This window comes from Acipenser ruthenus, chromosome 17 (assembly GCF_902713425.1).
Source record: "Acipenser ruthenus chromosome 17, fAciRut3.2 maternal haplotype, whole genome shotgun sequence".
NCBI lineage: Eukaryota > Metazoa > Chordata > Actinopteri > Acipenseriformes > Acipenseridae > Acipenser > Acipenser ruthenus.
Genome location: NC_081205.1, coordinates 2,484,646 through 2,498,975, shown reverse-complemented (window position 1 = coordinate 2,498,975; position 14,330 = coordinate 2,484,646). Strand labels below are relative to the sequence as shown.

The 14,330-nt window shown below is 39.3% G+C and overlaps 1 protein-coding gene across 2 annotated transcripts in view; it reads right to left on the bottom strand.

Annotated features, from left to right (window-relative positions):
- The window catches only part of LOC117423004 (protoheme IX farnesyltransferase, mitochondrial-like), a 45,276-nt gene extending 32,419 nt beyond the window's left edge, over positions 1–12,857 (bottom strand). The window contains exons 1-4 of one of the 2 annotated variants that reach the window (XM_058989779.1): positions 12,705–12,857; positions 11,875–12,014; positions 11,227–11,539; positions 7,725–7,849 (exon numbers count right to left, since the gene is read on the bottom strand). In XM_058989779.1, coding sequence (XP_058845762.1) covers positions 7,725–7,849; positions 11,227–11,539; positions 11,875–12,014; positions 12,705–12,804 — 678 coding nt within the window. In that variant the 5' untranslated portion in view covers positions 12,805–12,857. The remainder of the gene's footprint in view (positions 1–7,724; positions 7,850–11,226; positions 11,540–11,874; positions 12,015–12,704) is intronic. The other variant, XM_034038315.3, reaches the window with a different exon arrangement.
- Between the last annotated feature and the right edge of the window lie 1,473 nt (positions 12,858–14,330).

The following is a 14,330-nucleotide window of genomic DNA, read 5'->3' as shown; positions in this document are numbered from 1 at the left end:
TTTAGTAGTCGGCAATTGATTTTTACCCCGTTTTTCTCTCAATTTGAAATAGCCAATTGTATTATTTTAGGCTCAGCTCACCGCTACCACCCCAGCGCTGACTCAGGAGCGGCGAACACATGCTGTCCTCCGAAACTTCTGCCGTCAGCCGACCACTTCTTTTCACTCTGCAGGCCCGCCATGCAGCCACCTCAGAGCTACCGTGTCGGAGGACAACACAGCTTTGGGCACCTTACAGGCAAGCCCGCAGGTGCCCAGCCAGTCTACAGGGGTCGCTGGTGCGCGGTGAGCCAAGGACACCTTGGCCGACCTAAGCCCTCCCCAACCGGCCTCTTTTATAGCTTCCCCACATTGTCTAGATGAAGACATTTCTGAGTCAACATAAACTCCTAGATCTTTTTTCATAGATTCCTTCTTCAATTTCAGTATCTCCCATATGATATTTATAATGGACATTTTTATTGCCTGCTTGCAGTACCTTACACTTTTCTATATTAAATTTCACTTGCCATGTGTCTGCCCAGTTCTGAATGCTGTCTAGATCATTTTGAATGACCTTTGCTGCTACAATGGTGTCTGCCACTCCTCCTATTTTTGTGTCAACTGCAAATTTAACAAGTTTGCTTACTGTACTAGAATCAAAGTCATTAATGGAGATTAGGAAGAACAGAGGACTAATACTGATCCCTGGACTACATCCTATTGGAATCCACCTATAATGTGTTGTTTGAACCAAAATGTTTCAGAATATCTATTTTTGGGGGGGTGGGTGATGCTCAATAATTTTTTTTTTTTTTTTTAAAGCGTTTCCTTCTACAATTTCACATATTCAAGTACTTCCTCACAGCAAAACCTTCCACATACTTTTCATTTTCTCAGAAATCAAATGCACTGAAAATTCTTCAAACCACGTCTGTTTTTTCATTCAGCGAACCCCCCCCCCCCCCCAGTCACATGGGTGTAAGTGGCCAACTGGTGGATAGCAGGGTGTGATGTGCCTCAAGAAAGAGCTCCAGCTGCTTGACGTTCCTGACGGGTTATATGGGTTTGGGATCAAGTAACAGCTCAAACAGGCAATCAAAAGTCTACAGCGAGCATCTCAATGTGGTTTAATATTTGATTCAATAGGATAATTACATATGCCTTGGCCCCAAATCAAGAAAAAAGACTGGTGTAGCAACAATGAAACCGGAGTCAACACACCTATTTGTTTTTATGCTCGCAGTGTGGGCAACGTGCCTAAGAAATAAATATTTAACTACCACTCCTCATCTCCTCTCACCTGCAACACACGGCCTCGACTGTATATAAAAAAAATACATCAGTTTGAAATACTACTAAATCCTTTAATAGCTGTGTTGCACTGGGAAAGACTAATGGTTACACTTTGGTGCACAAGACACGATTCTGAACGATATATTGAGACCAAAGGGGTGCTTTACACCTCAGAAACATAGGGGACCCCACACCAAAATACTACAGATCCCCTTTTACTAGCTTGCCATTTATTTAAGCTAATTTCAATGTCCAATTAATCACTAACCTGAATGACTGCTAATTACCCTAAGTTTTTTTTTTTTCTTTTTTTCTTTTAATTGCTACAAATAAAAGGTTGCGGATGTAATGACATTTTACAGCAGTCAAAAGTCAGGGGTTCCAATGGCTCATATAAAATGCACTGCTGTTTGAAGAGGCTGGTGGGATTTCCAATAACACTGTATATGGGCAAAGTGGCAGAGAGACAGAAACCTCATGGAAAGGATCAGACGTGTTTTTGTAGGTTTTAATTCCTGTGATATACTCTCTGGGGACCTGGCACCTGTTCCCCATAAAAAAGGAAACTGTAAAGGAATTTTTAATAATAAAAAAAATACCAAGCATGGAATATTAGCTGCATCTACAGTCAGTAAATTCCTCCTAAAGGCATAGTTAGGACTGTTGTAAAGCATATATCCCATTGCATGTCCAAAAGATTTGAATAATCCCAATCACAGCACAATGTTTTAAAAGCACATGAAAATGTGTAGCTCCTATTTACCCAAATGTCATTTGAATTGCAAAATAATTTTTCCATTATAACACATAACTACTGCTTATCACGTACTGTATAATGTTATAATGAGAGCACCATGCAAGGGACGATTCTGCGCGAGTTAAATGTGCATTTAGGCTACGAATGCTTTCGATAAAGTCACAGCTTTTCTTAGCTTCTCTCTGCGTGGCTGAATCAGCAAAACATTTTCCTGCTCTTCAATTCCTAAACCAATAGATTATGAGACATGCAAAATATATGGTTTCAGCTGGTAGATCTGCTAGAACTCCATTTAGTTTGGGAGAGGTCATTGTAGCATTGTAGCAGGCAACCAAAAATTAATGGAAATAATTAAAGCGCTTTGTGCACAAAGATAGTCTTGTTGAACTCGACAGCTACATCATTCAATACAAGTACTTACTTCTAATTGTAAGTCAGGTGATAAGATTCAACACGTCTGGCTAATGATCAGGTTTGTGCCTTCCAATGCTCACAGAACCAAAAAGAGCACTTTGCTTATTTGTTACATGAGCAGGTCTTTATATATTAATGACAGCTATATGCTTCATTTAGCCTCTCTATATTATTATTGTTGTTCAGCGGAATGAGATAGTGAGTGTTATTCTGCCAAAGTCATTGAGTCACAGAGCTTTTGCAACTTGGATGTACTGGCAACATTGTGTTCCTTTCCTTAAGGATATTTGGAATGGTCCCAACATTGTATTTTTTCCATTGTAAATAATAAATGGTCCCAGGAACTAACACGACTATTCAGTGGTGTTAGGCAGCATACACCTCACATTCAGTGGTGTTAGGAAGCACGCACCTCACATTCAGTGGTGTTAGGAAGCATACACCTCACATTCAGTGGTGTTAGGAAGCATGCACCTCACAGTCAGGAAGCATGCACTTCACATTCAGTGGTGTTAGGAAGCATGCACCTCACATTCAGTGGTGTTAGGAAGCATGCACCTCACATTCAGTGGTGTTAGGAAGCATGCACCTCACAGTCAGGAAGCATGCACTTCACATTCAGTGGTGTTAGGAAGCATGCACCTCACATTCAGTGGTGTTAGGAAGCATGCACCTCACATTCAGTGGTGTTAGGAAGCATGCACCTCACAGTCAGGAAGCATGCACTTCACATTCAGTGGTGTTAGGAAGCATGCACCTCACATTCAGTGGTGTTAATCCTAGAGAACAAAATAAACAAAAACAACACAAAAAGGATTCTGCTTTTACTCCTTTAGTCAATACATACTGTAGTTCTTGGAAACAAACCCTGCTGTAAAAACCACCTTGCTCAAAAGCAGGACCCCACAAGAAAGAGAGAAGCCACATCTCAACTGAGCTTTAAACTCTAATTCATTTGTAAAAGTACGTCTGTGGTCTTTCCCCTGGGCTGACGACGGCCTTGGCTGGATTACGCGTTGAGGAGGTATTTCCATTAAAGTGGTTTCCCACGACATCAACGTTTTAATTCACTGCATAAAATGATTTCCAGGGGGTGTGCAGTTTTTTGTCTTTTACACATCTCTGAACACAGAGGCAGCCCCCACCTCCTTTTTATGTTCTAACAATCCTAAACTAACCCCAGCGTTTTGATCAGCCCACACCCAGTTTGCTCTTTATTTTCTTTTTCAACAAAACCTGGCACGAGATCTAAAGGGAAAAAAAAGAACAAAGTGTTCAGATCAATTACACAGGTACGTGGAGTGACATCCTTTTGCTCTTTAAGAAAGACAGCAGCAGCCCGATCAGGTGTGCAGTACGTTACTGAGCAACATTACTCAGATCAGAAAGCCTGAAGCAAACTTTTTAATTATGTCCTAGGTGACATCCATCAGCTGCTGTGTGCATAATTATCATACAATTTATATATTTTTTTAAAACAGCACACTTCTGAAATTCTTGTGCGTGTGTGAAAACCTATATTAAAAAAAAAAAAAACAACAACTAAAAACCACAAGAGGTAAGGAAGTTCGAGGGTTTAAAATAATCCCATCAGTCATCATGAATCCACTTTCGGTGTTAAATTTCACCCAAGACTTCTTAACTAACATGCATGTTTTTCTCTACAATTTTACAGCAGAGTTGGACAGAGATACAAGCAGGTCTTCCAGCGAGTCCAGGTCTAACTCATAGGACCATACAGCCTCCCATTATAATTGGCGGTGTAGCCGTATGAAGTGCCAGTGAGAAATCCTCATCACGTCATGTCAATTCTCACCCCCAGGTCTATGAAAGCTTTTTGAGATCTTTGCCTTTCTTGTGGCTTCTCAACTTGCACCGGTATGACTTCATGCTCAGAAAGGTCAGTTTCATCTTTGTAGGTATAAGTAGTCCTCAAGTTACTGTGCCTTACATACACATGTCCAACAAACGTACAGCACAGGAGCGCAAGTCCCAATATAAAGATAATAAGCAGAGGAAAATAGACTCGCTAACTGTATCACTGGAGAAAAAAACTCCACAAAGCACCAGAAACCGGACCAAATACTTAATACATGATTTAGACAGTATTTGAAGCTTTAGAAACAATTCTGAACAAAAGGGAAAATGAGAAACTATACATCATAGCCAATACCAGCTCAATACCAAAATATTTATTAATTAAAGAAGGGAATATTGCATTCTTGAGAGCCAGCGTACCTCTAAATATGGCAAGCTGGGGTGAGAATTGGCCTAGGCTTATGTTCACCTTCTCTGGAGGTGAGAATTCACCTGATGGAGTGAGAAGTCGCCTGATGGGGTGAGAATTCGCTTGTAACACCGGCACTACGTAATGGACTCGCTACATGAGCAGCAGATCTTGCAGTGCAGATAATAATTTATTGAAGCCTTTCGGCCAGTCATCAGCGTCCTATCTTTAAGAAAGTAGCCGTGTTATTTAAAGGGTTGCCAATAAACTGGCCCAATTGTGAAACTGAATTTAATCCTGTCCTGCTGAACCCAGCAGAAGAGAAACACATAGAAAAGACTGCAAGACCAACACTAACGGGAACATCCACAAGTCATCAATCAGCTCGTAGCAACTACCTCGCCTCCCCAAGTCGCCCTGCTGTTACAGTTTTTTCCCCTTCCATTTGAAATTCCTTGTATTTCCATATTTCTAGGTAAAACTGTAAATGAACCCCATTGACTGACCGCTGTCTAAAGTTGCCTGTTGAGAGATCAAAGCTTGTGTACATCAAACACTGCTTATCGAGACAACATTAACAATGACAGGTCTCCATTACTGCTGCATTCCTCTGTATATCAAGTCCTGTAAATGACACCACCCACCCACCCTTTTACAGTAGAGCTCCTATACACAAGGCAGTGTCTGGGTTCACATTAACCTTAACTCAATGTTTCTAAAAAGCACTGTGTGCCAGCTTTTGATCAGCAAGGAGATGAAAGGCAAATCCCACTTTCTTGCCCCAGGCAAGCTCCACAGTCAAAACAAGAAGGGGGAAAAAAATGCAGGGTGAAAGAAATGTGTTGCGGGTTCAATTCAGCCAAACAGAAAAGCCCGGAATGAGAACTGAGATTTCCATTGTTGTTGAACTTCCAGCACCCAGAACTGAAGACCCTGCATCTGACACTCGCTGTGCTGTATACAGTACATCTGAATTTCAGAGGGAGGAGGGAGGGAGCGGGGAGGTCAAACAAGGGTTATCTTAAAGTAACTGATGACTTTTCATAAATTAAAAAATATAATAAGTAGATTAGTGATGGCTAACATCCTTTGCTAACATCCTTTTCATAAAAGGAAAGATCTGCTTCTTAATAAGAGCATGCCTGAACTTTAACAAGGACAGCAGCAGCCTACTGATCTGGTTACAGTAGAAAACCTCAATTTGACCTTCATATAGAAAGCAAAAGGAGCAGCCAGTTTACACACGGAAGCATTGGCTGGCATTCAAAGGTATCTTTTAAAGGAGTACTATTGGGTGTTCCAGAGTTATGCTGCAGACATTTCCCTATGTACACTACAGCAAGGCTTGGCAAGCTATTTTGCATACAGCAGGCTATGTGAGCGAAATGCACTAGAAAACATGGTAAAACAGCAAGCAAAAATATAAAAAGTTGTTTTTTTTTTTTTTTTTTTGTATTTAAGTAACACTATACCATAAACATATTTAGAGGTACCCCCTCACCCCCTCACCCCCCCCCTTCCCCCCAAACAGTATTGTGGTGCCTTGTTTGACAGAACCAATTAACTCTTATTACAATTCTTCAGCCAGTCATAAACTTCAAACACATCAAGTATCAATTACTTGCACAGATTGTCTTTAATTGTGACTGTAAAATAAGATATACTGTACTGATCAACATCCAACAAGTTGAATCACTACAAACCTTTAACAATATTCTCTTTCAAGCGGTAGGGTAGATTTGAACATGTTTACTGAAGTTAACCACAGGCTCTCCAATACATAGCTAACTTCCATGTCACTCAACCGCTTCAGCCAAAGCTACTCCAAGACCCAATTAGGTAACAAGCTCAGCGCATTATTCTGAACGATAGCTCTGAACAACAAAACAAGCCCAGAGCAAAGGGGCTGCTGTGTAATCAGCGCCTTCTCTAAATTACAGGGCAGAGTCTTTTAATGGGGTTCAGTGCAGGGCTGAGGAACGGTCAAGACACTAAATCTAATATTGGCAAGTCAAGAAGTGCATTCCTCCAAAAACAAACGTGAAGACGAAATCAAACAGAGTTTGATTTATAGAAAATGATTTAATAATGGATAAATAGAAGGACGGAATGTACCTGACAAGCTAACAATACAACTGGCTAGTCCTGTGATTACAGTAAATGCATATAGTTTATGAAAATAAGGTGCTATTAAAAATAATAGATGTTAAACAATATGCATGCTTATATGTCAGGGGACACTGTAGCCTCGACTTAGCTATACGGTGTCTGAAGACTGCAGTGGGACACATCCTGGGATCTACTCAATGGATGCTAATACCATCCTCCATAACTATTAATCACTCAATAGTGATGAATATTAGAAATACTAAAATGCAATGATAAACGTTTCGAATAGATGTCTTTTTTTCAATGTCTTCAAATGCTGGAATGGTATGAGACTCACTAAAAATACTATTTTGGAGAGTGGACCACAGCAATTGAAATAAATAAAAAGTTATATGTGTTGTTACAGAAAGAAATACACTAAATAAGCTAATTTGCACTGTTAAGAGATCTTATTTGCCAGTACTGCAATAGCGGTATTAAGATCAGGTCATTGCTTAGATCAAATGGGTACACATCTGTTTATATGTTATTTTTAAACAGATCCCAGACCCAGAGAATGGAGGCTCAAAAAAGACAAGTTCCAATTGTGATATTCTGAAAGACCGCAGGTTACAGTATGTGTCTGTCAGAACTCTGCTCCCAACTGTGACCGACTTCCCCTTATAACTCACTGAACTTTCTAAACCGCACCTTCCTTCCAAATTTTGATGACATCACAGGCACTTGAACATCCCAATTTCCCACTTTGGAAAATACAGTGAACCTACTTGTATCATTAAGGATCCATACTCCTAACCCTAATGACACACTCATCCCAGCACTGGCGAGGAACAATACCAATCACAGCCTTGCTGTGTGTGAGCACGTCATTAACGGCTGTGTATGAGCCTGGCAGATGCCAGCTTTCGCCCAGCCTGCTGGGTGAGTGTGAAATTGACTGACCTGGTTGATGGAGTTGGCAGCACAGGAAGCAAGGCCCGTTCCCAGGGAGGCAAGGAGGAAGCAGCTGGGATCAAAGGGCACTGGAGCCATAGCATAGCCAGCTGATGCAGTCATGACAACCAAGGCTAGAAAACACAATTGAGAAACACAGAGGGTACAAATTAGGGGGCATCAAATTGGCAAAGTAATAAAGGAAAACAAATGAGAGATAATACCACCTGGAGGTTACCTATTCACATAGAAATCAAAAATGTACATCTAGATTATGCTAACACGTGCAATCCAACTGCTGTTTGCTCCTCATCAATCAATATTGCGAGAGACATCAATTTATTTTAGGATGCATGTGAGGAGTACTTGGCAGATCCTGGATCCCAATCAAATGGCTTTGTAGACATAACTTAGGATTGTAAGGTCATAGGTTAAAAAGCCATTCAATATCGTCTCGTTGGAATTTAGTCTAAAGGGAGTGCTCTGGAATGGTAAATCCCTACGCGTCAAAAACAAACAAGGCAATCACCCTGCCAGTCAGATCTAGTGGTTCAACCTACATGTACAAGCTGCTTGTAAAATAATTCATTTAAAAGCATAAGCCTATAGAAACTCAGCTTTTGATTCTTGTTGACTGTATAAAGAATACACACGCAGCATGATTCCAGTGACATTCTGTTGCATGTGTGTGCTGAGAATTCCATGTGTGTGTGTTGCCAGTCAGCTGACCCTGGCCAAATAGGTAATACTATTTCACTATATGAAAGTATTTGGTCTATCAAATAGCTGGCATTGGACCAGATAAATTTATTTTTCTTTTTTTTTAATGTTATCCATTTTGCAACAGACTTTTGGATATGAATGACTTGCTCCCTGTAACACATTTTCTTGCATAAAACCTGCATTTGATTTTTTGGAAACATGTTTATGTTGGTTTTATAAGGCTCTAGTGGATCATTTAGCATACTAACACAATGTCAAACGCCTGCACTCTTTGCAAAGTGTCTCAATGAGATAATTTTGCTTCTTAGCAATAAATGACTGTATTCAGCCAAGAATCCTTCAGCACAGCTCAAACACACCAGACAGCTTTTGGTTTAACCCAAATCTTGTCATCTTTGTTTCAGCATGTCTTTAAGTATATTGTGATTGAGTAAATCATTGCCTGGTTCTTGGCTGCACTTAAACAGAGACCCAAAATTATATGTACATGGTTTAATTTAAACTTTGCCTTGAGGGTTAAGTAAGGAATAATAATAATAATAATAATAATAATAATAATAATAATAATAATAATAATAATAATGTGATGGATTGCAAAGCTTGTAGCAAGTGTCAAGTTCCAAACACCACAATGCACATGGTTTTGTTTGTTTGTATCGTTTGTCAGATAGCCACTTGGAAATGGGCTCTTAGAGCAGAACAAGCTTAACAAATCTTGGCACATAGAAAAACAAACAGACAATGTTTAGAACAATGCTTTCTATGTAAGAAGTACTGTATAAGCTGCATGGAAAATGAACAGCTGGGTATAACATAATGAATAACCTATTACTTCAGCCTCTGTCAGCCTGACTTTAAACAATTCCAGAGGTCAGTCGCTGTGTATACTGACTGCTGAACATTTTTCAGACGCTAAGCAGCTTTTTGACATTTTAAGTGACTTAAAAAAAAGACTAAAATTCTATTACAGTCATGTCAGAGAAAATAAAACAGACAACCTTTCTGATTTACAGGTTTAGAGATCCATTAAATCTTCGCACTATAAACCAATCATTCAACAGCGAAACACGACTTGAATTAAGAGAAGTGCTTCATGATCATTTATTTTGTAGAATTCAGGGACATCAGTAATTTGGGGGGCAGGGGTAGTGGGGAGAAAGATGGAACAGAATAGGAAATGAGTGACATAGACTGGAATGACTGACCACCTGTGAGATACATTTCTTCAAACAAATACAGCTGTAGCAACAATTAACACACATTTTGCATTGATTTATGTGTGTTGATGTCCGATGACAATTCATTATACACAAATGCTGTGTCCATTTCCTTTACTCTCTGCATATAAACCAGGGGACAGGCTGGCGTGCTGCAGTTGTCAATGGATTGGGAGGGTGAGGCTTCAGTCCCCAACCCAGGGATCTAATCTGAAATAAATGCTATGAAGCAGAGATGCACAATTCAGGTATCTGAAGCCCAAATTACAGCACCAGGATGCTTTATATAATATGCAACTCAGACTGATCCAGACTTGGTCCTGAAATATGTCCACTCAATGTAAAACTTAGTACTCACAAACTCAGAGGTTGTTAAGGGGTAATTGTTGCCATCTACATTCTCCACTGTGGACTACTTAGATCATAAAGCGGTTTGAAAAGCAAAAGCTTCTGTTGGCCTTCTGCTTTCATAAAAAAATAAGCATATATCGTACCTTCTTCCACTATCTCAGCCTCGATCTTGGAAAAACAAGCTCAAATGTGTCAAGTTATTCTATTTAATAATCCATTATTGTCACCTGCTCTATAAATTGTATGTAAAGGGCAGTGCAGACAAAAAGATATTTCAATTGCACTTAATTATTTGGTTTTTATAGGACAGCACAATACTTCAAAAGGGATTAGCCAAGTTTAGGACGTAACCTCTAATTACCTCTTTAAAAAAATGATTGAATTGAGGTAAACTATAAAAACAAATCCATGGTGCTTCATGCGCCTAGACATTGTTAATAAAGAGTTTTGGTTTTATTCTTCATTAAGGTGGAATATTTCCACTATGAAGCAGGGTGCTTTAAAACCTTGCTCCAATACTGTAAATAATCAACCTTACATAAAGTTAACAAAAAAAAAGATATAATACAGCAAAGATGTGCCTCCCTAGTGAGCTGCTACCTGACTGGATGTTAAAAATGAACCCAATCACAAGTGAGAAAATGTATGAAGAAATCTGCGTCTCAAAAGACAAATGTGTGCTTCTTAATAGCAGATTAGGGGACCGATTTTCCACTACAGGAAAATTGCCCAGTTCATTCTTTTTCTATGGAGTGGGAGATAAGGGGAATAACTTCAAAAATACAAAATTATAACTAACAAACCCAAAGATTACAAATTAAATTCTGTTGTGGCTATCCTTATAGCAGCTTTTAAAAGAAAATATAAAAAAAAAAAAAAATGAGTGGATTTGATATATATAGTTATCTTTATATTTAACTTTTTTACATTCATTTCCATATACAGTTTTCAATAACAATGGTTTACAATGCACAGAAATTATTCATCTTTTTGATAAAAATGTGAAAACCGATGCAAGACCCTCATAAAACCGGACATTTTCAGATAAACATTTAGTAACATATTTCACCGCTTGGGATTTTTGTTTACAGCTTAAACGTTTACAACCTGGGGTACCTTGTGATTGATTGGAGGTTAAATGACTATAAGATTCACAATTGTGATTAGTAACATTCCACCCGTCTTTGCAACGTGAGGCAGGAAGCCTGATTTCAGTGTACCTGTGAGCCTGATTTTAGACAGCCTCGCGTAGATTCCTGGTAGGTCCCCAAGCATCACCTTGATTTCCTTCCACTGTCTGGTCTCCTGCGCAGTGGAGGGATCCTCTTCCGAGCTGGCCCCCTCTGTATCCTGAGTGAGGGTCTCCTTAGAGGATTGTACGCTGGAAGGATGTTGGTCGATTGCTGAAATCTGCTGGACCTGACGAATAACCGTTTCATCTTGTAAATGCGGATGCCGATCCACCAGCGGAGCGGTCAGTGCTTCCTGCTTTGGCTTTGCCCGCTGACACCCTTCGGTTGTTTTTGTGACATACTGGAACAAAAAAAAACATTAATTACACTGGAGTATTAGTGGGCACCAAAGAACCAAAAATACTGTGATGTGCAACTTTCTGAAACAAAGACTGTAACAGGAAGGCAATTCTTGGTTACTGTCTATTTAACTGTGCTTTCTGTTTAATGATGCTACTGAAAATGTCTACAAAAAAGCAATAAGCTACCGCTGTCTCAAATATCGTACACCAATACATTTTAATGAAAAGTGTCGACAGTACCATCGGCTGAATGATCAGATAGCATGCATTATGCATGGGACCCAATAAACTACAGCAGGTGCTAGTAAATATACATCTTGAGTGGGCAGCATACCTGGCGCTTGAGAAAGTTACAGTGCTGAAAGGTAATCCATTTGCTGCTGGAGGATCTGCATAGTTGAACAAGGTTAGAGGAGCACAGCCTTGCCTGGGCTGCATTTTCAAGACTCTGGAGAATGCTAACGCCTACCAGACCTAGATAATATAGGAACAGTCATGTGAACAGTTTGACAGACATACATGCATAGTTCAGCCATCGCATAGTGATACAAATTAAAGTGACACAGATTGCAATAAAGGTAATGCATTATCTTTCAGGAGGCCAATCTAGTAACACAAAACAATACTAATGCAAGACCTGATGTTGATAACTTTATTCATCTACTGATTCTAACACTACCTCAAGCAATTGCTGAGGTTTTGATCACTGTGTAACCTGTCAATAAGATGAACACGTTTTTTTATTAGTGCTGCTTTATCTGAAAGCATAATATGGTACTGTACGTACCATATTATGAAAATATAATTTGTGAATACTGTCGTTTTAAAAAAAAAAAAAATTCTTTATTTGCATGCACTCAGTAAATAATTATACAAGGCAATATAGTCTGTTCTCGGTTTATTCGCCCTATATAAGGTCCCGTATTAACAACATATATATATATATATATATATATATATATATATATATATATATATATATATAATCAGTATATCAATCTCAACATAGGGGGTTCTCAAGGTTGGAGAGAGAAGGTCAGTGAATATTGAATTATAGAACTGACATTGCTCTTAATTTTAGGAGTATAATCAGCTCCCGGCGCTCCAGCGCCCCTGATTTGTTACGCCCCTCCGTGCATCATGTCTCCGGTCCCGGGTCCGTACCTGTCAGCTTTCTGCATGGCGAGTTGTACATGATTGTGCGGCAGAAAGCCCTCGTTTTAACTCTGTCCTCTTCACATGCTGTGGGCCGCCATCTTTGCATAGAGCGAAAAGAACAACTTCCGGATCTGCACTTGCTTCCGTGCTGCTGTCCTGCGAAATTAAAGAGACATGCGCCAGCTGCAAAGCCGGCACTGAGCTGTTTTTAATAACAGTAGATATTTTGAATGAATGCGAGCACCTCCAACATTTCACTGTTTATTGTGCGTGTGTAAAATGTGCATGTGTTCATTACCAACAATGGGAATTAGCAAAGTGCAGTTCTTACGTACTATTATTATAATTAAGTGTACGGTACATAGTGTAACATCCTCATTCCAAAGTGTTGCAAATTTAAATTACATTTATGAAACGTTCTGTGGCCAGTTATGGTATTTTTATAACAATATTTAAAAAAAGAAAAGAAAAAAAACACGGAATATTGCAGTAACATTTTTACGTTCATTCCCACTACATTATTCTAATACTATGATGGACTATAATTTCAAGGTTTTATAGCGCTGTATACCAATGCATTTCAGTCTGTGGTTTTCACAGGCAGCTCCTGCCAAAATATTAGCAGCCCTAACTTGTATATTCAACCCCTTCACGTACAATAATTCTAAACGCTGTTAGTTATTACGCAGGACGTCTCATATCAGCGAATGAAAACAGAACTAAAGAACTGCAAAATCAACCCACATGTGACATTACTGATAGAATCAAAATGAAACTACATCTTAGGGTTGTTGTTCTAAATAAAACAGAAAAAAATCCATATTAAATGTCAGGAATATGTGTTTTTATTATAACGGGACATTCTATTGATAGGCTACTCGATGTGGCACAGGTACAGAATGACGGGCCAATGTAAAATGACTGCATTCTTTCGATTAGGCTGATTTAAGCTTAGTATTCAAATTCTTTCAGCTAGCCCGTTTCTGAAAAGCTTGGCCCATCTTTCTACACCTATTCCCTCAATGCGCTAAAAATATCTCAGAAGCTAAGTGGGACTGGGTCTGATCAGTACTTGGATAAGCGCAAGTGCAGACACATGTCATCATAAATGTAGAACCCAATTAGCCAAGAAAAAAAAGTGTCCTTTTCAGCCATCATCTGCCAAACAGCTCCTGCCAATAAATCTGACATGTGGATGGAATTCCTTTAACTCTAAATTGCCTTTTCATTCAATGTCTGGCCTCTTGCCCCCGTGCCCTTGTTTGCCCCCTCTGTACCCCTGGTACTTGGCCCATTATTTATGTTTCTGCTTTTTCTGATGGCCTGCTTTTTTAGACTGCCAGATTAATCTTTTCCTACTGACCACTGAATTGTCATGGTTCCAGAAGCGGGAAGAGTTCAACACAAGCTGGGATATACCAGCAAAGGAAGTAATATACAAGTGTATAATATACCAGGTATTTTATGCATACAGGTAAACAATGCATCAGAAGATCCCTTCTGTTATAGAGTTACTTACATTATTGACGTTTTTCTAAAAACCAAAAAATGTATATTCATCTCAGTAAAGTTGTTCCTTTCTGGCAAAGATACGACATCTTTAACAATGTGAGGTTTGTTTCTATCCTCTGG